We start from the raw sequence: 26,156 nt of genomic DNA, 5'->3' as shown, positions 1-26,156 counted from the left end.
AGCTTGTCAGGAGCATTTGGGGATTGGGTGTTGGGTGTCTTGCTCAGGGACACTTTGACACACCCAGGGCGGGATCGAACTGGTAAACTTCCCGACTGCCAGACGACTGCTCTGACCTCCTGAGCCAATGTCGCCCCTGTAGAGTCAGGAGTTGTGTCATTGTGTGGGGTGGCAATGTATATGGCGTCCTCCTCAGGTAAAATATGAACCAGAAACACATCATACTCTAATACTGTTAACTAAAGTAATGAACGTATCAGTTCATTCTGAAACTCAACTGTTCAGAGTTTTGGCCCACATCCCCACAGCGTCAAAGTCCAGTATGAATTTCCTGTTGAGGGTTTTGGCAGCAGTTCAGGGATTGCTTGTTCTGTAGGTTCTGTGTCCATGGCAACTTATTAAAAATCAAGAGTGGGCCTTACTCTTCCGGTCTATACTTGTTTGAAGATTCTGATAGCTGATAATGGCCTGGGATAGATTCACAAGTGGACCCAGTCCAACCTGAAAATGATTACTGAATGAATGCAACTATCTGCTAAAGTTTTTTTTATTTTTTTATTGTCTGTTTATTCCCCACAGACAACAGTGAACCCCTGAATTAATCCAGTGAGTTGTACAGCCAGTCATTTCCTGGTCAAATTGGCCATACTATCAACTTGATGATTATCACTCTGCTCTGGGATATTATTTTAGAGGAAAAAGTTCAGAGGGAAAAGTGCCCCCTACTGGTCGCCAATGGCAGAACTATATAAAAGCAGTGTTTTTTTTCTGTGCTTCATTTTAATGCAGCCATGTTACTTATATCTTAAACACTGGACAGACACTAAGCTTAATACAGGGACAGGAAGAGACACTGCTTTAAGACTGATACCAATCTTGAACCTGTATTGTGTTATTCTTCATAATTAACAGATTTTCTAAATAGGGATTATATATCAGCAGCTGCGTCCCTTCCACATAAATATACATTCTGGCATTACCACTTCACATTCAAATATTTCAATTATTAAAAAGAGATCAATGGGGAGGGGGGGGGGGTTAATTTAAAAAGCAGTTGCCATGATGTGCTCAAAGTCAGAGCCTCCTCATTGGATAGCATCAAGCAAAGCGGGGTGAGGTAGTGATGGAAATGCTTCTTGAAATTGCCATGATTGCTGCAAGTGCGTCAGGATCAAAAGTCAGTCCAGGATCCTGATGAAATGAAGGCCGGATCTGTGTGTGTGACTCAGTTTGGATCCATGGAGCAGTCTGGGAATGGCATTCATCCTCACCATCTGATACAGAGTTAATCCTGTCTCAGAAAACGCAGGTAAAAATCATGGAGTGAGTCAGCTCCCCTGACCCACTCCCTCCTCTGGCTGTTCCGCCTCCTCCCGTGTGAACAGGGGCTGTTTGTCTCTGTGCTTTGATGTACTTGGCGGGTATTTCCCAGTCAGCTCTCTCTCACAGCTTCCAAACTGACAGCAGTAACAATGGCTTTGATGAAAAAGCCTGAGGTTCGAAATGTCTGGGATTCACACAGAGAGCACAGTTTCGGTTCCCTCAAGAACCGAGAACTTTAGCTCCATGGGTCCAGGGATACTTCCTGACACAGCTTGCAGGTTACAAAGAACCCCTCTAGACAAAAAAGATAGAGAACACTTGTAATACAACAACCCTTTTTCAAAGCTGGATAATGGCTTGCCAGCGCAGTACCATGCATATGAAACAAGCTTTATTTTCTGTTTCATCTGACTGTATATTTGTATTGCTCTTGCATTGTAATGGTGTTGTTTCATGAACTGGAAAGCAAAACAAATATATGGTGCAATTGGGGAAAAACCTGCCACATAATCATTACTTAATCATCTGATTTAATTGGCTCTCCCTCTCCATCTCAGCTGATGCGTGGTGAGAATTGCAGCGCAAAATGGCTGCTGATGCATCACCTATGTGAGTGCTGCACATTGGTGTTGGTTGGGCCGAGTTTCTCCCTCATCACTCTAAAGTGCTTTGACTCTGAGAAAAGTGCTATATAAATGCAGTTCTCAAATGTATTATGTGTGTATGTGTGGGTGTGTGTATGTGTGTGCATGCATGTGTACATGTGTGTTTGTGTGTGTTTACATTTGTACTGTATGTGCATCAGTATGTACATGAACATGGCTATGGTATGTGTTTATGTGTTTGTGGCAGGGTTGACAAGGCACTTAACCTCAAGTCCAAGTCAAGATTGAGGTCACCAGCACTCAATTCCAAGTACAAGCCCAAGTCATTACTGCTTGAGTTTGAGTCAAGAAGAAGTAGGGCATTTAAAAAAATCACATCGCACAGCTCCCGCTAACAATGATGTGATTTCACTTTTGAGATCAGAAAAGAAGAGAAGAGGGGCACTGAATCCAAATTATCTTTCTTTTTTACGGAGTGAATTGTATCACCATGTCAGAAGGACTGGGGTATGTGTGTGTAATTAAACAAAACATTTTGGTTGCAGAAGTCCATGTGAAACATTCATTATAACAGCAATGAACAGAAAGAGGAGCGTGGGACTTTAATAATACTGTAATGTAATAATACGGTGCACAGCATGCAGTTACACTCACTGTATAGTAATATGGAGGCCTTCTACGACAGGCAGAAATGTGCATGTAAACTTGTACAATAAGAGTCATTGTTAAGTTGCACGGAAACCAATGTTTCGGAACCAGATTTGTATAAATAGTCAAATACTCCTGCTCAATGGCTGTTCATTTTTGGTACTATCAGGGTACAATTTTGTCTGCAATAAATTTTTTGTTGGTTAAGATAATATTTAAGTCATGGATTTAGCAATGTGCGCAAATTAATAAACCACGACGGGCTGGATTAGCAAGGTTATGGCTTGCCACTCTATCATTAGTTGGCTTGACTAACTCGTATGACGTGTCACATGAGTTCAATCAAGACTGATTTAGTCTAGCTTTTTGAATGCATGTGGGCCAGGTGCCTTACAAAACTTTCCGTTGTTCCAAATGCTAATTGCATTACTCTTGACACAGACTTTCATCCAATGAAATGTGACAATTTAAACTTTTCGGGGTTTTTTTACAATTAGCAATTGAAGACACATGTATAATTGAGTCTTTCTGATACTGAAAGTCCAAGTCAAAAATGGTCAAATACAAATAATCAGTAATATTGATCTCAAGTCATACTCGATCCCAAGACCTGGATACAAGCATTTGTGTATATGTGTGCATGTGAGTGTTAGCATGTGTGTTAGCATGTGGAATGTATATGCCTGTATATGTATATGTCTGAGTATGGATGTATCTGTGTGGATGAGTGTGTGTTGGTGCATAAGAGGATATGTGTGTTTTTATAGTGTGTGGGGGCTTGTGTGTGTCTGTGTGCATGGGTGTGTGCATCTGGGAGAGGAAAGTAATAGGATGATGTAATCGTATGGTTGGTAATTGAAATGAGATAGCGTTGCCCTCCGGTGCAATAAACCAACACAAAATTCTGTGAGCAGTTGAGTCTGTGCATGAACATATCAGCAACCAAATCTGCATGTCCCTACCTGCTACTCGACAAGGATATGGAACTCCCCTAAATGACCTGTGGACTGGAGTCTGCTTCACCATTTACCTCAATCGCAATCAGGATCATACCTACTCCCCTACTGTAAAATTCAGCTATGCTAGCTGGAGAATTGAGGTGGTCAAGATGGTTATAAGCTGGTCTAGCTGGCTATGCGCTGGTCAACCAGCTAGTGCTGGTAGCTTGTCTGAGCTGTTTCAAAACATAGCATGATCTGGTCAAGCCATGTCAACCTGGGAGCAGGTCTGAACTGGCCAGCCAGCTAAACCATGTCAAGCTGGGAGCTGGTCTGAACTGGTCGATCAGGTACCAGCTATTTCAAAACCAAGCATAAGCTGTTTTCTTCAACAGGGTCTTTGGCTAAGTGAAAAAGACAGTCAGCATAATTCTGAGAGTACTAGTCCACAGGTAATTTGGATCTGCGGGCTTTTGTATACAATGCGGTATGAGAACTTTGGAAGTTCAGTGAAGTCCAGTAAAAACAATGTGCTGTGACTTCATCTCCCTCCTCCTCAAACCACCCACCCATTGAAATTCCTTTATATGACGGGCTCAGGAAAGCCCCTTTTGTAAACGTATGTTAGCATATTAGCTCCAGTTGCCCTGGAGGCCAGAATACAGCCATACACAGCACATCTGTCTGAATTTGCTGATGTCATCTCTGAACCAGTCAGGCATGCCTGCATTAAGTAGCACTACCTACACTCTCAGACATAAAAGTACGAAAAGTGCCTAAAATGCTTGTCGCTGGGGCGGTACCCTGTATGTACATAACATTGTACCCCAAGCCAGCAATATATAATAATTATTTTGCTTGGAAAACAGAATCATTTGTACCTAAAGAGAACATTACTGTACTTTCAGGATACATTTAGGAAATTTGATCCTTGAAGAACAAAAATGTGCCACCATTGTCACCTTATTTCTGAGAGTGTGCTATGTTACGTTCATTCATCCTCTTCACTTCCCTTTTCATGAAAGGTTTTTTTAAGAACCGCTGAAAAAAATAAAATAAAAAGGAAGGCCGCGCAGAGGTTACCAAGTGTGGCCCATTTCTTTTTTTTCTATTTGGACCAGTAGCAGACAGATGAACACAAGTGTGACTGTGTAGTGGAGACCTTTCATGAGAGGGAAACTAGGCGGGAGACACAAAGGAAACCTCTCTATGGGCTGTAGAACCCGGCACTGACCTTTGAACTCTAATTGGACTGTGTGGGTGGGGTCTACAGCCTGGACAACAGTGGCCTTTTCTCTTCCAGCTTGTCCTGGTCCAAACCTCCCAAGCTTTTAACAGGGTGTCTGAGTTGGGTGAGGAGCAGACACTGGCTCTGTGCCCCCATACTGACCACTTATTCTCTTTCTCTCACTCAGACACACACAGACACAGACACACACACATACAATATCCACTCTCTCACATGAAGTTAGAGTTCTATAACACATATACGTAGATTCTCACGTACAGCTGTCAGTAACAATGTCTCACATTTAACACGGTGGTGCAGTGGATAGCACTGTCGCTTCATAGCAGGTCCCCAGGTTTCACAGGTCCTGGGGTTGGGCCTTTCTGTGTGGTGTTTGCATGTTCTCCTCGTGTCTGTGTGGGTTTCCTCCAATGATACAAAGGCATTGGAGGGTGGGTGGCATTAACAATTTGCGTTGCTGCAAAAGAGCATGCATGCTGAGTCTACCTACCGTGAATAAATACATTTGAATAAATAATATATAACATGAACCCCTTCCTAGTCATGTCATAAATACTTCATAATGCTTTATGGCGTGTCATAACCTAGCAAACACAGTCATACAAGTAATGTTGAAATGACAATTGTGATGACAGGGATACAACACATGACAACACAACTACTGTCATGACACAAGTGGCATTTATCAAAAAACTTTACTATGAAAAGTGCGATTCACATTTAAAGCATTTAACATGCATTTAACACTTCTCATGAAAGAGAATCGCGCAGACAGGAAGTGACTCAGGCTCAGGACTACATAAAGACACAGACAGCACAGTGGAAGACGAGTGCAATGAACAATTAATGTAAACGGAAAACAGACATGAATATGAAAAATAATAAAGTTACAGAAAGTTGGTCTCTCACCAAAACGCCATTTTATTTATTGGTTCTGTCAGTGGGGACCTGCTGTGTAGAATTTCACCAAGCCACTTCCAGCTACAACATCACCATTTTTCAAAGGATTGGTTTTGCATTCCAAGGCGATGTAGTTTATTTTTGTTCCTTAAAACTCACATTTTATACTTGGTTGAAGATATAGGCTGAAAGCATCATATTTATATGTTCATGGTAATCTGAAGTCACCTCTCTTCATGACATTGCATTTCACAGACACCTTTCACACAGAAATCTTTCAGTGTCGAGAAGTTGATATCATCTCTACACCTTGAGATGGAAAAGTGGTTTTTCGATGACTGCCTCGTCTCAAGCGTCATGTAGAACCACAGGCCTTGAATACTGCCTTCTCAATAACAGGCTGATACTGCAGGCAAATCGCACCATCAAACCTATGTGCACAGCACCACAACGTGTTATTTCGTTGGAAGCTTTGTGATGGGGGTGTAAAATTGTGGTTATGGGGAAATGTTCAAGTATGATGGGGATGCACCTGTCGACTGCTGATTCTGCTCCCCTTTCATACATATGTGAGTCCTATGGATTCATTTTACTGTGATTATTTTTGTACTTGCAAAACATAAGTTGTGCAGAAGTAAAAATAGTTTGAACTTGTGAAAATATTTAGTGCATTTGTGAAACAATCTACATCACTCTGCACTCATTAAACTTCCATTACCAGTACACAACTTGATTCAATTACAAGCGCAAACCTGAATTTACAAACACAGAAATATAATTACGTATGCACGCTTTGTTTTTACAACTGCACACTATTGTATGACTCATACTTGTAATGGAAGTTTATAATGTGTGCAATATTACGTCTATTGTTTTTAAAAAGTTTAAACTATTTTTCGAGGGCACAACTTGTGATTCGCAAGTAAAACAATAATGACATTAAAATAGCTCTATAGTTTGCTGGGTTTGTCCTGGAAAGAGAACCTGATGAGTTTTACGGTGTGGGCCGATGGTTCCAGTCTGCATTATTACACACTAGTTTTGGATGCATTTGGAACAGCGAGAGTATTGTTGCTTCTTTGTTACATCATTGTTTCAGTGCTGGCCCAGCTGTTGGGAGACCTGGCCCAGTTCCTTAAGCTCCTGGATCAGGAGAAGCTGAGTGGGAATGCCACTGTGCAGAAATGCCTCCTCTCCGACCTGCTGCAGTCTTACACCTCTGCCAACGGTAAGCCCACCTTTCCGCTGCTCGCTCGCACTCCCAGGGAATCGTTATTCCCGCTGAGTGGAAGCCAACTCTGTCAAACACACTCCTAAGCTGTTCTTGTCATACTGCGGAGCTCAGTTCCGAAGTATTGCTAACATGACCTACAGATGCAGTGTTTTTTTGGGGGTTTGTTTTGTTTTTGAGCCAACAGGCTTTAGAAGTCAAAGGACCTCACAGGAAGATGCTGCTTGTCACTATCCAGAGACAGCCACATATCCAGCACAGCCACACCTACTTGCACAGCCTTGGTGTAAAATCCAGCAACGACCAGCTTGACATTACCAGCTACCAGCTGTTTCAAAACATAGCTTGAGCTGGTCAAACCATGCTGAGTATGGAGCTGTAAATTGTCAGACAGCTACCAGCTGTTTCAAAACCTAGCCTGAGCTGTTTTTTTTTTCAGCAGGGAGTGCATCAAAATGCAAATATAGGAGCATAAATTAGTGCCACTAACATAACCACATGGATAGCACTGTTAAAAAAATCCTTGGAAAGGTTAATGTCATAATGAGCACCCCCGCATCTGCCTGGTGTCCTACTGTCTCTCTCTCTCACCCTCTCCCTCTCCTTCTCTCTCTCTGAGAGACAGCAGTTTTCCATCTCTAAGCATGGGATTTTGTCCTCCCTTCTCTGGCCCTATGCTCCCTCATTTTCCAAGGCTGTATTTGTCCCTCTGGGCCGAGTGTTTCCTGTGAGAGATGCTGGTTATAAATAGCGCCTCCGAACTCGCCAAATTTCAGTCTAGCTCATAGCGGACGCATTAAAGGTCGCTTGGTGCTCTTCCCTGTCCTTTCACCGAAGGAGTTTTACTACTTCTCAGACTTCACAGTGTAAGAGGGAGGGCCAGATCACCACAATGCATGTTCAAGCAGTCCAAACAACCCCCCAACCCCCCCCAATTCTTCTGTGGAATGTTCCAGCACTGGGGTTCACAGTGGCAGGGTTCCCACACTGCTGAGTTCTGGCCTTTCAGCAGGCCAAAGCTTTAATCTGAGGAATGGGCCGGTTCCCTAGAAGTGCTGGCCTGACTCTGTGTCCCCAGGTCTTGGAGAAGCCGGTACATCCAGCTCCAACCAATATGATTTTAGGTTGAGGTTTTGTGAAGTGTGCTGTCGAAAATTTGCCATTTTTGTCTTTTAAAAGCTTCTTTTTCAACCCCCAGCTGGGAGCACCTGAATAAATACGGTTTTGACCCTGAAAGAAAGACTTTTGACAAAAGCATCTTTTGAAGATATGTTTAGCGTGTTCATTTAAGACACGCCCCATTATAGTTGCTATGAGACAAAATCACATTTGCATACGCAACGTGTGGAAACCCCAAATGCACGTTTACCACTCTAAAGACAATTGCTGAGTTCAGTTTTGTAAGCGATATCATTCATGTGAATTAATGATTTATCATACGTTATAATTGTTTTCTTTCGTTTGAGCAACAGTTCATACTGAGTCATTCTGCAAATGGTTTGGTAGCCTGTGTTATGATCCTCTCTGGTTTTATTTTGTTTAGTTAAACTTAAGAATTACTTGGAAAAATGTGTTACTATTTCTATTCTATTCTACTATTTTAATTTGGTAATTCAAGGTGTGCAGTATGCATGGATCTCAATGGTAATGAAAATGCTAATGATTGGATATGAATGAGTCAAGGTGCACCACACCAACTGATAATACAGTGAGCATAATCTGTGCGCCCCTCTCTTCTCTTCGTAAAATGCCACGATTCAGTAGCCCAGCCCAGTACGGCACGCACCTCGCCAGGTCACTGTGCCAATGCGCTGTACGAAGTTGATTCTGGAAAATATGGCCCAGTGACCCCATGCATTTTGTGTTTCAGGTTGTGATGAGGAGTACATCTACATGAATAAAGTCATGGTGTGTGGACAGAATCCAGAGAAATCCATCTCAGACAGAGGTAAAGTGCCTCTGGATATTAAATCTATCTAGGTGAAGATAATCTGCCTGGATTACTTCCAGTCAGCAAAAAGTAATCTCACCACAATTTGTTTTAATGTACAGTTTATACATAAAATATTATTTTAAAATAAATTAATAGGAAATGTACGGATTATTAAGCTGTTCACTATTTTTTATGTGAAGAGTCTTGTTTATGTGAAGCCAGATAAGAACAAACTGGTCAAACACTTTTCAAGGCCTTTTAAGAAACCTGGTTTAAGAACAGAAGCACTTTATTTGCACCCTGGCTGCCTATAATAAAAACATGGATAATGATCTATATTTTATGTTCAAACATACAGGAAAACAATATACTTATATTTCGATACAGTTACTCTCATATTCCAATGTTTTTTTATTTAGTAATCTAATTTTTTCTTAAAACCACAGGTGCAAAAATTATCGGCACCCCTAACAATTATGGTAGTAAAATCCAGCGAAATTGGCAATACAATTTTGCTTTGATTTAGTTAATCTCAGTCTAAATTAACTATATTATGTCATTCCATCACTTCCTGTTTTTCTAGAGTATAGAAAATTAGGTACCAAGCATGCAAAATCCCTTTTTCGACCATCAGCATGGGCAAAGTCAAATAACTGTCAATTCAGAAGACACAGATGGTAATAGACCATCACAAGTCAGGTAATGGCTACAAACAATATCTCTTAGCATTCTAAGGGCAATAATAAAAAGGCATAAAACATATGGAATGGTTGCAAACTTGCCAGAAAGAGGATGCAAGAGCATATTACCCGCACGGATGGTAAGGAAGATGGTGAGGGAGGCCATAAGCAACCCATGGATCGCAATTTAAGATTTGCAGAGATTGTTTGTGTCTTGGGGTAACCAAGTAAAAAAAACCCATAAAATGGCACCTCTATACCGACAAACTCTTTAATAGGGTGCCACAAACACAGCCCTTACTGAGCACAAAACCAAGGATCTTGAGTTTGCCAAAATGGAAAGAACAAATTGGCCATACACCCCACCTCAATATGGTGGAGGATCATTGATATTTTGGAGTTGTTTTGCTGCCAGTGGACCAGGGACACTATTTAAGATCAATGGCACAATGAATTCAATAAATTCTAGGAATTCTTGGCAGAAAATTTGGTTGCATTTGCTAGGAAGTCTTGGTCAAAGGTAGATTGTCCAGCCGGGCGAATTTACATCAAAATCCACACAGGAATGGTTAAATAAAAACAACAATCATGTTCTGCAATGGCTATTTCAGTCTCCAGACTTAAATCCCATGAAAAACCTGTGGTATGGACTGAAGAGGGGGGGTATCCCAAGAATATTAATGATTCAAAAAAGTTTCTATATGGTTCCAAATGTGTTCTCTAACCATGTCACATATTATAGGCAAAGACACATGGCTGTCATCTTTGCCAGGGGTGTTTGCACAAAGTATTAAACCAGGGGTGCTAATAATTGTGGAACCTGCTTTTTGGGGAAATAATTATATTTTTAAAATGTAAGACATTGGTTGATTCCAGTGAGTCATTAATAAAGCACACTACTTTACGCATTTTGGAAGATAAAGCTTATGTCAATAACTGTATTATGTTTAAGTTTCCAACAGTTTCTTCAAGGGTGCCCATAATTCTGGAGCCCACTGTATATGCATAAATTATTTTACATTTACATCATTTGGCAGAATTTTTTATCCAGGGTGTGTTACAAAAGTCTGTCGAACTTCAATATGACAAGATAGCTTTGCAACCACATATTTAGCAAGTAATAAAAAAAGCTTGAGACCTAGTTTCAGGGCTATCTTGGGCAAGCATCATGTTTAATAAGCACACCACACACAAAAAGATATGTTTCCACTGTGGTTTGTTTAGGAGAAAAGGTCAGGCGCCCAGTCACCACATGCCTCTGTTTCCTGCCAGTTTCTCTGACGCTTTCTCAGTTCTGACGGTCTAACAGCCTGTGGTTTGCTAAAACGCCGCCAAACAATAGCCTATGAGAAAAGGGCTTCACACATACATGAAGGACCGGATTAAACTCTCAGATCTCTCACTCTATGTACAGTAAATCCAGCGTATGCTCCAAAAAACTATGAAATATGGACCAGGATTTACTCTATGCTAAATTCTGCTAAATAATTTTTGATACCAACATTATTTCAATAACATCCACTGTTACGGGACTGTCTCTGGCACACTGTTTTCATATGGGCAGAGTTATTTTGGCCTTTTGATGAGCTGTTGGTTGTGGTACAGAAAGGAAACAAGAGTCCTCTGCCCTGTCTCTACAGAAGACACACCTGATGGCCTGACCAATGGACGAGCAGGAAAGCACTTTCCAGCCCCCCAGAAGAGCCTGCCTGATCTTCCCCAGACAAGAACGGTGTGAAAACCAACACATATGCACACACACACACACACACAGGCACACACACACACATGCACACACACACACTCATGCACATATGCACTTCACACAGTACACTTTCACACATCCAGTTGCACGTAGGCACATTTGCTGACGTTGATATAGGCGATAACACGTAAACACTGACCCAGTAGCACACGCCACATGCTGATGCATGCAGTCTGACTCATGGTTGCACTGACACACATTGACAACGACAAACACTCACGTCAACTGAATGTTACCTGCTAATATTCATCATAATGTCAGAATGCGTGGAACTATAATATGCAATGAATAACCCTTTGCAATGATAAATAGTTGAGCAGTTCCCAAACAAGGGTGCACTAGATTTTTTGTCAGCGGATTTCTTGGGAAATAAAATAATGAAAAAAATAAGGAAGAAAAATAATAAAAAATATGTAGCATAGATTGAACATCAGTATATTAGCTGAAATATTTTTAATTTGCTGCCAAACATGAAAGGAGTCCAATGAGAAAATGTCTCCATAATGAGCTGAGGTTCCTGGCAGACCTGAGTCAAATACTGTATGTTATTATTTTGGAATGAAATACTTTTCTATGCTGTACTGAGCTCGTCTGGTGTATCAGTGTACCAATGAAACTCTAAAAAAGTGCAGAGCCCACCTTCTGGTCCTCTTAGTTGGCTCAATTGTACCAGACAAGATTAATCGAGCACAGAGAAGAATCCAAAACAATTACGTATTTGACACAGGTCTGGTTCAATGTGTCATTGTAGAGCTGAAATTCCGGCCAGAAACTGCACATATTACCTTTATAATTCAAGTCAGATTCACCCACAATAGGGCTTTCTTCCTGCTGTCAGAAGGTTAGAGAATTTTACTCTTTTGAAATAGGCCTGGTTGCAAGGCCACTGCTGGGATAGGCGCTGATTTGGAATGAAAAACCCTTTGAACTCTGTGGCGCACAGCAGGACGCTGGTTAAGATTAGCAGTAGTTTCTTGGAGTGTTTGGGAAGTGGTGGATTCTGGAACTGGGCCACGGAGAAGAAGTCCGGTCCAAGAACCAGAGCCTCTGTCCTCAGATGCCTGCTTCTCCCTTTACTAACCCTTGTTTTACAGTAACACTGTGTGCTACACCCTTTACATATGCCCTGCTCCACAGTAACAATGTGTGCTACACCCTTTACTTATGCCCTGCTCCACAGTAAAGCTCTGTGCTACACCCTTTACATATGCCCTGCTCCACAGAAACAATGTGTGCTACACCCTTTACATATGCCCTGCTCCAAAGTAACAATGTGTGCTACACCCTTTACATATGCCCTGCTCCACAGTAACACTGTGTGCTACACCCTTTACATATGCCCTGCTCCACAGTAAAGCTCTGTGCTACACCCTTTACATATGCCCTGCTCCGCAGTAACAATGTGTGCTACACCCTTTACAGATGCCCTGCTCCACAGTAACACTGTGTGCTACACCCTTTACATATGCCCTGCTCCACGGTAAAGCTCTGTGCTACACCCTTTACATATGCCATGCTCCACAGTAACAATGTGTGCTACACCCTTTACAGATGCCTGCTCCACAGTAACACTGTGTGCTACACCCTTTACATATGCCCTGCTCCACAGTAAAGCTCTGTGCTACACCCTTTACATATGCCCTGCTCCACAGTAACAATGTGTGCTACACCCTTTACAGATGCCCTGCTCCACAGTAACACTGTGTGCTACACCCTTTACATATGCCCTGCTCCACAGTAAAGCTCTGTGCTACACCCTTTACAGATGTCCTGCTCCACGCTAACACTGTGAGCTATACTCTTTACAGATGCCTGCTCCACAATAAAGCTCTGTGCTACACCCTTTACAGATGCATTCTCCACAGTAAAGCTGTAAAGTGCTCTAAAGTACAGCCAATCAAAATCCTTCCAAATTTACAGGGTGTCACATGCAAAATGGCAGATGACATAGTCGAGAGAATATTATCCTTCATCGGTGTGGATGCTCACATCATTATCATTAAGTTATCGTTTTTGCAGTAGTTATAGTTCTTGGTGCGGATGGGCCTTTACACACTTGGCTCCCCTGTATCCAATCTAACACACTTGCCACACTTTAACAGAACTGCCATAAACACCCAGTCCAACACATCTGTTTCACACACATCCGGTCTCTCTCACGGTTTGAGAGATACGCAGCAGTGATGTTTGATGTTGTTGGCTGTGCATTGTGACCAGGGCTCAGAGCAGCTCAGGTGAATGTGGTATCACCTGTGACTGCATGCACAGGCAAGCTGGCAGTGACATCATATCTAACATATCCATATCGCATATCCTATCATATGATACTGTGGAAAACTGTTTGGCGGAACAGGTACAGTAGGGCTGTTGATGAGTCATACTCTCTGAAGTCTTTGTTCGTGGGGCAGAGGGAGGTGAGGGCATTTGGAGGCCAGGGGGCACAGGGAATTGGTGCAGTAGATGAAGCAGCGTACATGGAATCTCCTCTGGATTTAGGGAACAGGGCTGTCTAGACAGGCCACACACAAAGTGGATCTTTCAAAGAGATCTGGAGAGCTGAGACTTAGGGTATGGTGGATTAGTGAGGGATAGAGGCTGTGCAGTAGGGCAAAGTAGTATTATAGTAGTATAGCACAGGGGTGCTAATAGGGTGCTAAATGGCCGGGAACAGTACAGCCCTTGTTGCCCTTGGGGGCACTGCAGTCACTAACCCTGCAGGTTCTGTAGCTTTGAATCCTTGACTGGTCACTTTCAGTGATAACTGCTTACTTCAATTTCTTGTTAGATTTTAATTTTATGCTCCCACCAGTGTGTGTATATTTAGCAAGGCTGCCCATCTCTGTTCCTAGAGATCTACCATCATTTCAACCCTCACTCGACACACCTGATTGTTCTATCTAATTAGTAGTTCAAGGAGATCTCTAGCAGTTGAATTATGTGTGCTTTGTTAGGGTTGGAGTGAAAACCAACAGGACATTAAATAACCAGGAACAGGGTTGGGCAGCCCTGCTGTATTCCACGTGAATAATGTCTTACTGTTGCATATTTTTATTTTTTGTTTTTTATGTTTTTTTTTTGTTTCAGATTTTTTCCCATTTGCTCCCAATTTGGTAGCCAATTGTACCCTATATATTATCAATTCCCATGTGCAGCTGAGGTAACCATCACAACCCTGCCCCCCAGCAGCCGAAGTGAGAACGACATGCTTTAATAAGCTTACATGATTTGGCATTAACTAATGTATTTGTTTACTAACTAACTACTGTGAAGACAGTGTACAGATTTTTTTATGCATTTGTACATCATTATTATTATTTCAACAACTACATTGTTTAATGGCAATTCATATTGCAACGAAAAAAAACTGTTCATTTATTTACTAATGGTTAATTAATTATGCGTTTATCCTATGGTTTGCTAATGTATAACTATTCAGGTAGCTAATACATTAGTTGGCAGTTACCAAATACATTAACTAATAAAAAGTTAATGCCATCCTTCATTTATGCATCAATTAATTCATATTAACAACTACATTAGTTAGTGTAAATTAATGTACCTTATTGTAAAGTGTAAACGACAGGCCATCTGACCGTAATTCCAAGGCGATCTGGGACGCTTGCATGCGGCGATTCTCCCCACCGGTACATGAAACTATTTCAATTCAAAACAATTACGTGTTTGACCCAGGTCCGTTACAGGCGTCACCCATTGTGAAGCAATAAGAGTAGGATTATTTCTCTTAGCGAGGGATCATTGGTCTTTAGCTTAGTGGATATGTCTTCTTGTGCAGAGCAGCCACTGCTTGTTCACAGACTCGTAGCTGTATCTAAAACATTTGCACACTTCTACTTGGCATGTATGTTGTGGTAATTAAAGTATGTACAAACATACTTTTTCAATGAGAAAATATTTTTATTTTACAACTTTATTTTACAATTACACACCTTTATTCATCAGATTGTCTTATAACGTCTAAATTAGAACTACCCTGTGATGTCGTGGGCCTGCAGTGATGTGTCTAAGTAAAGCCCAGTAAGCAGTGACCCTTTGAATTGAATCCTGACTTACTGTGAAGGTCCCATGCTATGTGGATTACAAAGGAGTGTTATAAAAACACTGTAAGTATCAAAACGCACAATCCGTTTGAAGACATTTAAATGTGCATTTAAATGAGCCGTTGGACTTTTGTGAAGTTATGACATCATAACGATATGCTTGTTTGCTTCAGCACGGCCCGGTACAAATCAAAGCACTCGGCACAGATGCTGTTCAGTTTGTTGGAGCTAGCTAACCAATCAGAACAGAGTTTCACTGATATTAACGAGCCTTAAAGACACAGTCACTAAAACAGCCTGTTTTTGAGAATGGGCATGTAAAACTGGATAGAGATCGTGTTTGGTACTTAAAACCACACAAATGTCTTCTTATTGATGTCAAGACATGTAATAAAACACTGGAAAGGTGTACAGTAAGGGACCATTAACTAGTGCCAACTGCTCCATTATGGTGAAATGTAATTGGCTGTAGCATTGCTCAGTGAAGGAAAGTAATGGTGGGCACGTTCTCCTTGTCTAACTGCACAAGAGCAACTCTGGCTGAGCTCATAGTCTGCTTGTACTGGCTACACATGAAGTTACATTCCTCCTCACCAGTGGCCACGCAGCTCAGCTGGTGGACTGTAGAATGAAAATGGGTGGTTGGGCTTTGGAGGAGAGAGCCTACCTCGGCCGAACTCTCAAGTACGCAGAGGGCTTTGGAATGACGGGATAGACCTTTAAACATGATTGAGGCAGGAATACGAATGTGTTCAAACAAACCTTCGGCCACTGATGATAACCAACCAAGTAGTTTGTGAAGCCTTACGTCCTTCTTAACCAACAAGGTTGTGTTTAAAGTGATGGATTTGTGTGAGGAGAGTTTAAGGTGGATCTTCTCTGCCGTCAAAGTCAGGTGCTTGTCTTGGTTTGTGACGGGTTTTCGGCAGCCTCAGTAAAAACGTCCAAACCGAGCCACTCCTGGGGAAACCCTTCATCTCCCTCCTCGGGTTCCACCCCCCCGCTCCGATGGCGTACTCCAGCGTCAGCATTCGGTTGACGGTGAACGCCGAGTCGCCTCTCACCACGGCGGTGAAGAGGGCGCCCTTGCTGTTGATGTAGTGCCCCGCCATAGCAGTCCACTGCCCCGTGGTGATGTTGTAACAGTCTAGCAGGCACCGCAGGAAGTCGGCGTAAGGCCCGTTCCGCATCACGTAGAGGTTATCCCGATGCGCCACCATGCAGTGGCCGTAGCTGTGAGGACGGATCAGCGTGGTGACGAGCGACCACTCGTCCCTCCCCGGGACGTACTCGTAGATGTCCGTAGTGTCCATGGGCTTCCAAAAACATAGGAATATCCGGCTCATCGCCTTGGCGTAAGCCGCGCCGGCCACCGCCCGCGGAGCATGGCTGACGAAGGACCAGGCGTCGGCCTCGACATCGTACGACTCCATGGACGACATGGCGCTTTTCTCAAACTCGCCTCCGATGGCGTAGAGTCGGCCCGCGTGGCCCACCAGCGTGAAGTTGTAGCGGGGCTGGCAGGGGCTGGCAAAGGTCGTCCACTCGTCGGCCGTGGCGTCGTAGCAGAAGCTCGACTCTACCACCTGCTTGCTGACCCCCCGCACACCCCCCACGATGTAGAGCTTGTTGGCGAGGACCGTCAGTCCTGCCATTGAGGTGCTGGCTTCTGTCGGCAGGTCGGTCAGGCGCTTCCAGTCCTTCTCGCCTTCATCCAGGTAGCAGAGAGTCCGGAAGGAGTCTTGGAGTATCTCCATGGAGGGAGAGTGCGTGCCGGCCGCCACAAAGCAGCTGGGGGTGAGGGACTGCACGTACTGCCGGAGTTCCCACGGGAGGCTCTCTGTCGCCTCCTGCAGGTCTGCGTACATGTCGCGGATAAAGAGAGCAGCGCTGTGGTAGAGGTCCAGCAGGCCGAACACGGCGGCAGAGTGGCACATTAACAGGCAGTTGTCAGAGTCGACGATGTCGGCGAGGTGCCGGGCGAGAGGCTCCACCTGGAGGAAGGCGGCGCATTCGACGGCGTCAACGATTTGGTCGGCGCTCAGGGCGGGACGCTCTCCCCTCAGCACGGCGAGAGCCACCAGGAAGCCCTGCGCCCGCAGGCCCCTCAGGTGAACCTCCGCCTGCTGGCACTCTCTCATCCCCGAGCGGAAGAGGGCGCGGAAGTAGTCGCAGCCGCACGTCAGCAGGGCTCTGTCCACCGTAAAGACGCTGTCCTCCACACGCACCCGGAGGCTGGCGGCCGTATCCGGTCTCTCGCTCTCGTTCCCACTCCCCAAATCTCCGCCACTACCCTTCTCCATAACGTTACCCTGGCATTACACGCAAACGGAATAAAACAGGCCCAACTGACTAAATTGTACCGCACTCTTGCCAAGCGCAGCTTTGCTGAACTTTCGATCAGTCCGTGCTTTTCTCCGAAGACGTTTCCCAGACATAGTGGTAAACAGAAACAGCTCTGCGCAGAGCAGCTGTGCAAGGGGGGGTGTCAGCTTCTTTTCCCAGCTATAAATACAACATGAGCTATAAATAGCAGAGGGACTGGCAACTAGTTAGCCAATGCATCATGAGGTCAAAGGGCAAAGGAACTTTTACTTAGAGGGGGAGGCAGATCAGCTATGGTATAGTGCGATGGTCCAGTGCAGATATACAGTTCTTTAATTTATGCCTGAAGTTCTATAGCTTTTGGGTCTATATACAAATGTAACACAAGCTCAATCGGGCAGGTACTATATGTGGATATATTCCTTAATGCTGTTTTAAGAAATGTTTTTGTGATTATAGCAATTTTATCACATAACGCTGATGTTCAGAATGCTGCCCATTTCTCAGGTCATTTGAACAATACAAATATGTAACTTACATTTATTTCTAATGATGGACACCTTTCTGTTACTTCAAATGCTCAATGTTTTGCTTCATAATTATCAGCAGCATGTTTTGCCTTTATTTTTGGAGTTTTCTTTCAGTCAAAAGTAAAGTATTACATCTTCCCATTACAATTTCAGTTGCAGAGTTGTGAATATCTGTGCTTCACACAAGCTGCATTTCTGCATATTAATCTGTAACATCTGTCATAGAATTTCATTACTTCAGTTTAAACCATTGCAGTAAAATAGCTTAGATTTAACTGAAATCTGAAAGTCTAGACAAGCTGGGAAATATTTTCTGGTTCAGGAGTGATGACATTGGTGGCAGCAGTAGTGTCTATATATCACCCAGCGGTATAGTATCTTGATTTAACAGTGAAACTCTCTTTATTTAAGAAGAATCTGTGCAGTTTGTTTCTCATTATTACCTACAGACTGCTCCAAAAGGCCTTGTTCCCAGGCTGATTCTGTTTACACTGCAACGGATTCTTGGCAGGAGAGAGAGGGATTTTCCATGTGTTGAATGTTTTTCAAAAGCTGGCTTTATATCATCATGTAAGCCTGTCCACTTATCCTTTCCTGGGTTTCTTTTTCAGAAGAGAAAGAGTGAGAAAGATACAGACTGGGAGAAAGAGAGAGACATAAAAGTTGAAGCTGTTAAATCATTAAAAGGTATTAGACACCTTTTTGGTCATTACATATCTTCATAGTAAAAAGGGGTAACTTCCAATATACATGTGTGTATATACAATCCCCTCCAAAAGTATTGGCACAGCAAGCATTTGGGGTTGAGATAAAAAGATGAATTCAGAATTTCAGCTTTTATTTCCTGGTATTTACACCTTGATGTGTTAAACTACTTAGAACATAGCTTCTTTGGTATCAGACCACCCAATTCTTTTTGTTGAGCCAGAGTATTGGAGCAGACAGTATCTAAATCTATGAAAGTAAATAACACTTCATATTTGGTAGCGTATCCCTTGCTTGCAATAACTGCATCAAGCCTGCGACCCATTGACATGACCAAACTGTTGCATTCTTCTTTTGTGATGCTTATACTGCAGCCTCTTTCAGTTATTGTTTGTTTTGGGGGGGTTTTCCCTTCAATCTCCTCTTCAGGAGGTGAAATCCATGCTAAATTGGCTTCAGGTCTGGTGATTTACTTTGCCAGTCTAAAACCTTCCACTTTTTCTCCATAATGAAGTCCTTTGTTGTGTTGGCAGTGTGTTTTGAGTCATTGTTTTGCTGTATGATGAAGTTCCTCCCAATTAGTTTGGACGTTTTCTCCGTAGGTTGGCAGGCAGTTTTTTCTTTTTAGACTTCTGAATTCATCCTGCTGCTGCTATCATGAGTTACATAATCAATTAAATTAGTGAGCCCACTCCACAAGCAGCTATGCTTCACAGGTGAGCTTGTATGTTTTGGATCGTGAGCAGATCCCTTCTTTCTCCACACTTTTTTTGTGATGTCACTGACTGCCCTGTGCAGATTGTTTGTGATGTCACTGACTACCCTCTGGAGATTGTTTGTGATGTCACTGACTGATGTTTTGGGGGTTTTCTTTACAGCTCTTACAATGTTTCTGTCATCAACTGCTCTTGTTTTCCTTGGTCGAGCTGTTTGATCAGTACACCAGCAGTTTCTTTCTTTTTTAGGACATTCCAATTTGTTGTACAAGCTATCCCCAATACTTATGCAATGACACTGATCGATTTCCCCTCTTTTCTAAGCTTCAAATCTTCTTTTCTCCGAAAGACAGCTCTCTGATCTTCGTGTTGGTTTATCTTTTCTAACACAAATGTAGTCTTCACAGGCAAAGCCCAAGGCTAAAACCAAGCGTAGACATTCAGAACTATTTATTGTTTAACCAATCAATCTAACAGGACACATCTGGGCAACAAGAAACACCTGTCAGTCATAGTTCAATACTTTTGCTCACCTAACAATTGGGTGGTCTGTTACAAATCGTGATATGTTATTTTTGGTTATTTCTCATAAGTTATTTAACAAATCTAGATAAAAATACCAGGAAATAAAAGATAAAATTTGGATCTGTCATCGTCCGTAATTGGTTTGACCTCAAACTCAATTGTTTTCAGTGTATATCTGTTCTAATACTTTTGGAGGGGACTGCATATAGTACTTTATTGGGAACATTTTTACTTTATTACAGCTACTTATTCATGTGATTATCTAGGAGAATGGCCAGATCGGTCAAAGCTGACAGGAAGGTGACATTAACGCAAATAACAACACATTCCAACAATGGTATGCAGAAGAGCATCTCTGAACACACGCATCATAATTCTAAGCAGATAGGCGGACAGTAGTAGAAGTCTAAAAAATAAGTCTAATAATTACATAATAAAGTGTACACTGATTGTTTATTTTTTTAATTTAATGTTTAATGTTCTGATTCAAATAACAAAAATCGTTTAAAAGAAAATAACTGGTATAATAGTGGTTTGAGTCAGAATGACAACATACTGAAAAATCTGAAGAAACAGACAAAAACGGCGTTGTCATTATTGTGCGTACTTTATCTAGAACATACCTGAACAGCACTATGAACAATTGATTATTATTGTTATTATTACATATTTACATGTTTACATATTTATACTTAATACTGTTTCACAGCTAAAGGAGAGACTCCAGAGAAACTGTGAGAAGCAATGCTAAAACTTTTCAAACTCATTCAGAGTGTGGGGTACAACCCCTGTGTGTGGGCTACTTCCCTGAAATCTGGAGTCAGTGACTAATAGACCCTCTCTGCAAGAGTGGAGACAGATTCCAGCCTACCGCCTACCACAGCTACAGAGGCAATCATGTGAATCGTAATCTGTGGAATTTGCTTGGTGCGATAGATAGATAGATAGATATAGGCGGCACAGATGGTGCAGTGGGTAGCACTGCCGCCTCACAGCAAGGAGGTCCTGGGTTCGAATCCCTGTCGGCCGGGGCCTCTCTGTGTGGAGTTTGCATGTTCTCCCCGTGTCTGCGTGGGTTTCCTCCGGGTACTCCGGTTTCCTCCCACAGTCTAAAGACATGCATGTTAGGCTGATTGGAGAGTCTAAATTGCCCATAGGTATGAGTGTGTGAGTGAATGGTGTGTGTGCCCTGAGATAGACTGGCGACCTGTCCAGGGTGTATTCCTACCTTTCGCCCAATGTATGCTGGGATAGGCTCCAGCCCCCCTGCGACCCTGATCAGGATAAGCGGGTTCAGATAATGGATGGATGGATATATATATATATATTTGCTCTATTTTTGGAACGTTTTATTTGATTTTGCAAAAGAAATTGTAAAATTGTCCACACCACGCATAACTACACTAGACCCTGGTTCTGCTTGAGCACACTGTCAGATCTGGGGGCTCGTTTATAAAATGGTCGTATGATCAAGTTGTATTTTACAGAGTGACTCAAAAATTGGGTTTGTGTTTAAGTTTAAATCCGAGAGTTTAAATGAGACCCCTGGGCCCTGGCAGTCAACGTGAAAATAACAAAAATAGTGTTTTCTGGGGGACCAATTAAATCATGTTCTTGTGGAATATATAGAGCAGATTAATAATCAATTTGAAGCACTTTGTGTGGAATGGTGAGGAGCCCATAGTGACAAATCAAAGTCTTGCCTCTTGTGGTGAGCAGATTCATCCACACTCATCCATGTAACAACGGTAACATGTGCATATGCATGCGTGTATGGGTAGGTGTATTTGTGTCTGTGCGTATATGGATGTATATGTGTGCATGTATGTGTGTCTGTTTTATATGCTCTTTGTGGAACTATCTCACTGTGAATCCAACTTCCCGAGAATTTCCTGTGAAGGTCACCGCTTTCATTCAGAACCCATCACACATGCAAATGCTTTATACTCCTAGCTCCAACACTCTTCCCCAAATATTTTGTACTGTCAGAAACTAAGTCGCTTTCATTCTAAGTGGCAATATCCTGTGTCATATTTAGCCAGAAGGAAGGCAGCCTGTCAACTCCCCTGTTTCCGAGAATCTCTGGTAGTATATATTTATAAGAACAACGAAATACCACCTTTCCCTCAAAAAGCATTTCCCCAAAATGGAGGACATGTGCCATGGAAGGAAGACATACTATATAGAATATTCTTGATTTTGGAGTTTGATAATGAGCTGGAAATTATCAATACTAATGAAATGAAATATTATAGATGAGACTCTAGATCATTATGCCTTCAGAAGTTCACACATGTCTCAGGTGTTACTGAAACTATGTCTTGTTGAAGTGTTTTTGATGGGTTAGGGAGGTATTGTTGAAGAACTGTTTGTGGATGTTTTTGTGGCATCTGGCCACCTATGCTGTGTATTTGTTTTCCTCTACCTGGTGCATTAATTTATTAATTTAACCGTTCCTCCATTAAGAAATGAAATCATCTGAAAGAATGAATTGTATTCAATCAGATTTTCTGTCTTTAACATGGATTGACCCTAGAATGACCATAGAGTGAACGTCATTGGGTATTTAGACTTTTAAATGCAAATTACTCCAATACTGTAAATGCAATATAAATGCAATCGACTCAGTAAAGAAATACAGGTAACTGCTATTTTCTTCACAGAAATCCAATGCCGGCCAATAGTCAAGCATCTAACCTGGTAGGCAGGTGTCCTTCAAGCGTGCTATTCAACAACTGAATGACCAATGCTTTGATGCAAATTGTTCAATCAGTAATGTTTTGCATATTACTAATTAATCGCAATAATTTGATGAAGATGACAAAGACTGCAGGTGGGGATGAATAATTATGGGCATTTTACATATTACAGTTATTTAGCTGATGCTTTAGCTGACACCACTGGCAATTGGCTGCCATGCAAGGCACCAACCAGCTCATCAGGAGCATTTGGGGTTAGGTGTCTTGCTTAAGGACACTTTGACACACCCAGGGTGGGATCGAACCAGCAACCCTCTGCTCTTACTGCCTGAGCCAATGTCGCCAAATACTAAGTTTCTTTTAGTATTTTAGCCCTGGCAAGTACTGACCAATTATAAATTCTATCTCTCTCTCTTTCCCCCTCCCTCTCTCCCTCTCTCTACCCCTCTCTCTATCTCTCCCCCATCTCTCTCTCTCCCTCTCTCCCTCCCTCACCCTCTCTCAGTGCTTGGGAAGAGACCCCCTCCCGCTGCCCATGCCGGATTCTCCCGAGGGATACTATGAAGAGGCTCAACCCTATGACACAGCCACCAATGGTAAGATCTACTGTGGCCACAGCGCACCCATTTCCATTCTTTCCAGCTGTATCTTATGTTTCCCCCTCTGTAAGGGACTCTAGCTTTCTACAAGGCCCCCCTGTTGCTCTGTAGGGACCTATACAACTCTATGAGGTACTCTAATCATCTGTATGGCACTCGATCCCTCTGTACTCTTGCGGGAAGAAGTCACATTCTGAAAATCCACTTGTGAACACCCGACATATGAACAGTACAGATGTGAACTATAAAAGTAATCCCACTTATAAGATGAGAGTGTGAAAAGGTATTCTATGCTATTTTAAGTCACATGTTTGACATGAGAAAAATGTAGAATGTAAAGTGATTTCATGTCATGGTTTGTTTTTCATTCACATGAAAACATGAAAAAAGCCAATCACATGTGAAAATGTTAATTCCATTTGATTTTCTTTTCACACTATTTTATTTCACACGTAAAAATGTGAAATTCATGTGAAATTGTGAGTTTGTGAGTGAAAAGGCAAACACATTCACACATAATTATTTTGGAAGGGTAAGGGCTCTCTATTCCTCTGTAAGGCCTTCTATTTCTCTGTAGGAATCTCTAAAAAGATCTCTCTGTAAGGGTCCTCTATCTCTGATTCATCAGAGATCTTAAAAAGTGTGCTTCATAGCGATATTAATTAACAGAATTACATTATCATACTGACTAATCAGATTGCCCAATGTAGACGTGATACATTTAGGATGAATGCCTCTGTTAGGACATACATTAAAATGAACAATTTGCAACTCGTGCAAAAGGCTTGCATATACTGTATTTCTTGTGCTTGTTATTTTTCATGTTCACAGTTGCAATAATAACATAAATATAACTACGAGGTGTAGGTTATTTTGTGCATGTAATTGTGTGCCTTCCTTATTATGGAATTTATTACAGACCATCTTCAGACACTGATACAGCAATAATATCTATTGTGGTGAGTCATAGTTAAACAGGGTCCACCACAGGCAATCATTTGTATGTCATTCTGGGTGCACTTCTGAACACTAATCCTATATTAACAAAGCAATTATGATGATGCACTAGCTTACTGGCACTGCAACTTGCATTTTGGTGGTTTCATTTGTATCTCTCGAGCAGTGAGTTCTGTGTTAAAATTTGAGGGCCTGTTTCCTCCTCTGTTGTATCTCCTGTCTAAATACATAATAACCCGGTAATATTGTCATGAATACGGGCTTTGCTTCCCCATTGCTTGAGTTCATTGTAAGTTTTTTTCAGACTTACGTACAGTATAAGGCTTTAAACAAGGCAGTCCCTGAATATATTCAGGAGTTGCTGACCCAGATAAGTGTTCACCTTTAAACCAATTATTATTATTAATATTATTATTATTATGCAATAACCAACAGGGTAGTGTTTGCATAGGTGAAAGTTGAGGATGACACACAGTCAAACAGTATAAACAGTGTATACAGGTGCTAAACCATTCTGTCCTTAAACAGCAATACTTTAAATTTAAAAGACACTGGTAGCCAATGCAGCAAAGCTAGAACATGGCTGATGTGGGTGCATGTTTAAGTACATCTATTAAGGTCGGTATGTGACAGAATACAGAACAGACCTGGATGAATCCTCTCATATTTCATAATTTAGCTGACTCTTTTATCCAAAGCAGCTTACAGTTGATTAGACTAGGCAGAAGACAATCCCCCCTGGAGCGATATGGGGTCAAGGGCCCAACAGCTGGGTGGATCTTATCCTGGCAACACAGGGGCTTGAACCACCAACCTTCCATGTCCCAGTCATGTAGTTTAGCCTCGAGGCCACAAAGTGCAAACCCCGTCTGGTCCTCTTGATTGGCTCAATTGCACCAGGCAAGCTTAATCAAGCACAGAGAAGTATTTGAACAATCGCGCATCTCACTCAGATCTGATACAGAAGTCAAAGACAAGACCTTTTAAGGTTATCTTTATGAGGGCCTCCGATTTATTCGTGTGGGAATCATTTCACCTAGCAAAGTGTAGCGAACCCTGCAGATACTGTATTGCACTCTTGCACTGGCACATTTTTACATGCTCTTGGTGAAGCTGAAACCAGAATAATAAACTTTATCTGTCCAATCGTTTCATACAAAAGAGCAATGTACAGTGCATAATCACTAGCTGAACAAATAAATATTGTTCCCAAATGTCATGTGAGGTCAACCACTTATCCATTAGGGTGTACAATTAAGTTATTGGTTACAATTTTACAATTAGATTATGCTTTTATGATAATGCCACCACACTGAAACATTGAATTATAATATCCTTTATCTTCCCAGAGCATGTAAAGTTATGAAAAATTATATAGTTTAATATTTCATTGTGCTGGCATTATTAGAAAGCAAGTAAATCCTAGTATTATTCTGAAATAAATGTATCTGCAAATACCTACCAGTTCCTCTCATTCTGGCAGCTCAGGTTATGTTTCATTTGTGAGTAAAAGACAACACAGGTTACATTATGACAGTTCAAAATATACTGCTGTACCGAGCCCCCAAAGTTTAAAAATGGAATTATTATTTTTCAGCTTGTGCACCCACGATAAAAATACTTCTTGGAACTTTGTGGGCTCCATAGCCTACTTTGTAAATTTTGATGTGGGCAGAGCCCCACATCCCTTTGTCTATATGAAGAGGATGATCCTGTTTTTGGCATGCGATTCATCTGCCCTTTATAGAGAGCAGGTGCGCAGTTATCCAA

At 42.0% G+C, this 26,156-nt stretch overlaps 2 protein-coding genes across 4 annotated transcripts in view; one reads left to right on the top strand and one right to left on the bottom strand.

The window, feature by feature from the left end:
- Positions 1-26,156, top strand: part of afap1l2 (actin filament associated protein 1-like 2) — a 64,303-nt gene that overhangs the window by 18,454 nt on the left and 19,693 nt on the right. For all 3 annotated transcript variants that reach the window (XM_061232204.1, XM_061232203.1, XM_061232202.1), the window contains exons 2-5: positions 6,763-6,891; positions 8,765-8,842; positions 11,148-11,239; positions 23,336-23,426. In XM_061232204.1, the coding sequence (XP_061088188.1) occupies positions 6,763-6,891; positions 8,765-8,842; positions 11,148-11,239; positions 23,336-23,426 (390 nt within the window). The remainder of the gene's footprint in view (positions 1-6,762; positions 6,892-8,764; positions 8,843-11,147; positions 11,240-23,335; positions 23,427-26,156) is intronic.
- On the bottom strand, positions 15,768-17,633 carry LOC133113341 (kelch repeat and BTB domain-containing protein 13). The gene has a single exon (XM_061222951.1). It carries the CDS (start codon positions 17,631-17,633, stop codon positions 16,194-16,196), a length of 1,440 nt encoding a protein of 479 aa, XP_061078935.1. The 3' UTR covers positions 15,768-16,193.

This window comes from Conger conger, chromosome 2 (assembly GCF_963514075.1).
Source record: "Conger conger chromosome 2, fConCon1.1, whole genome shotgun sequence".
In the NCBI taxonomy this organism is placed as follows: domain Eukaryota; kingdom Metazoa; phylum Chordata; class Actinopteri; order Anguilliformes; family Congridae; genus Conger; species Conger conger.
The sequence above is the reverse complement of the archived record's forward strand: the minus strand, read 5'-3'. Positions and strand labels throughout refer to the sequence as shown.

Coding starts and splice junctions, on each gene's coding strand:
- LOC133113341 (XM_061222951.1), bottom strand. CDS start 17,633: ATGGAGAAGGGTAGTGGCGGAGATTTGGGGAGTGGGAACGAGAGCGAG.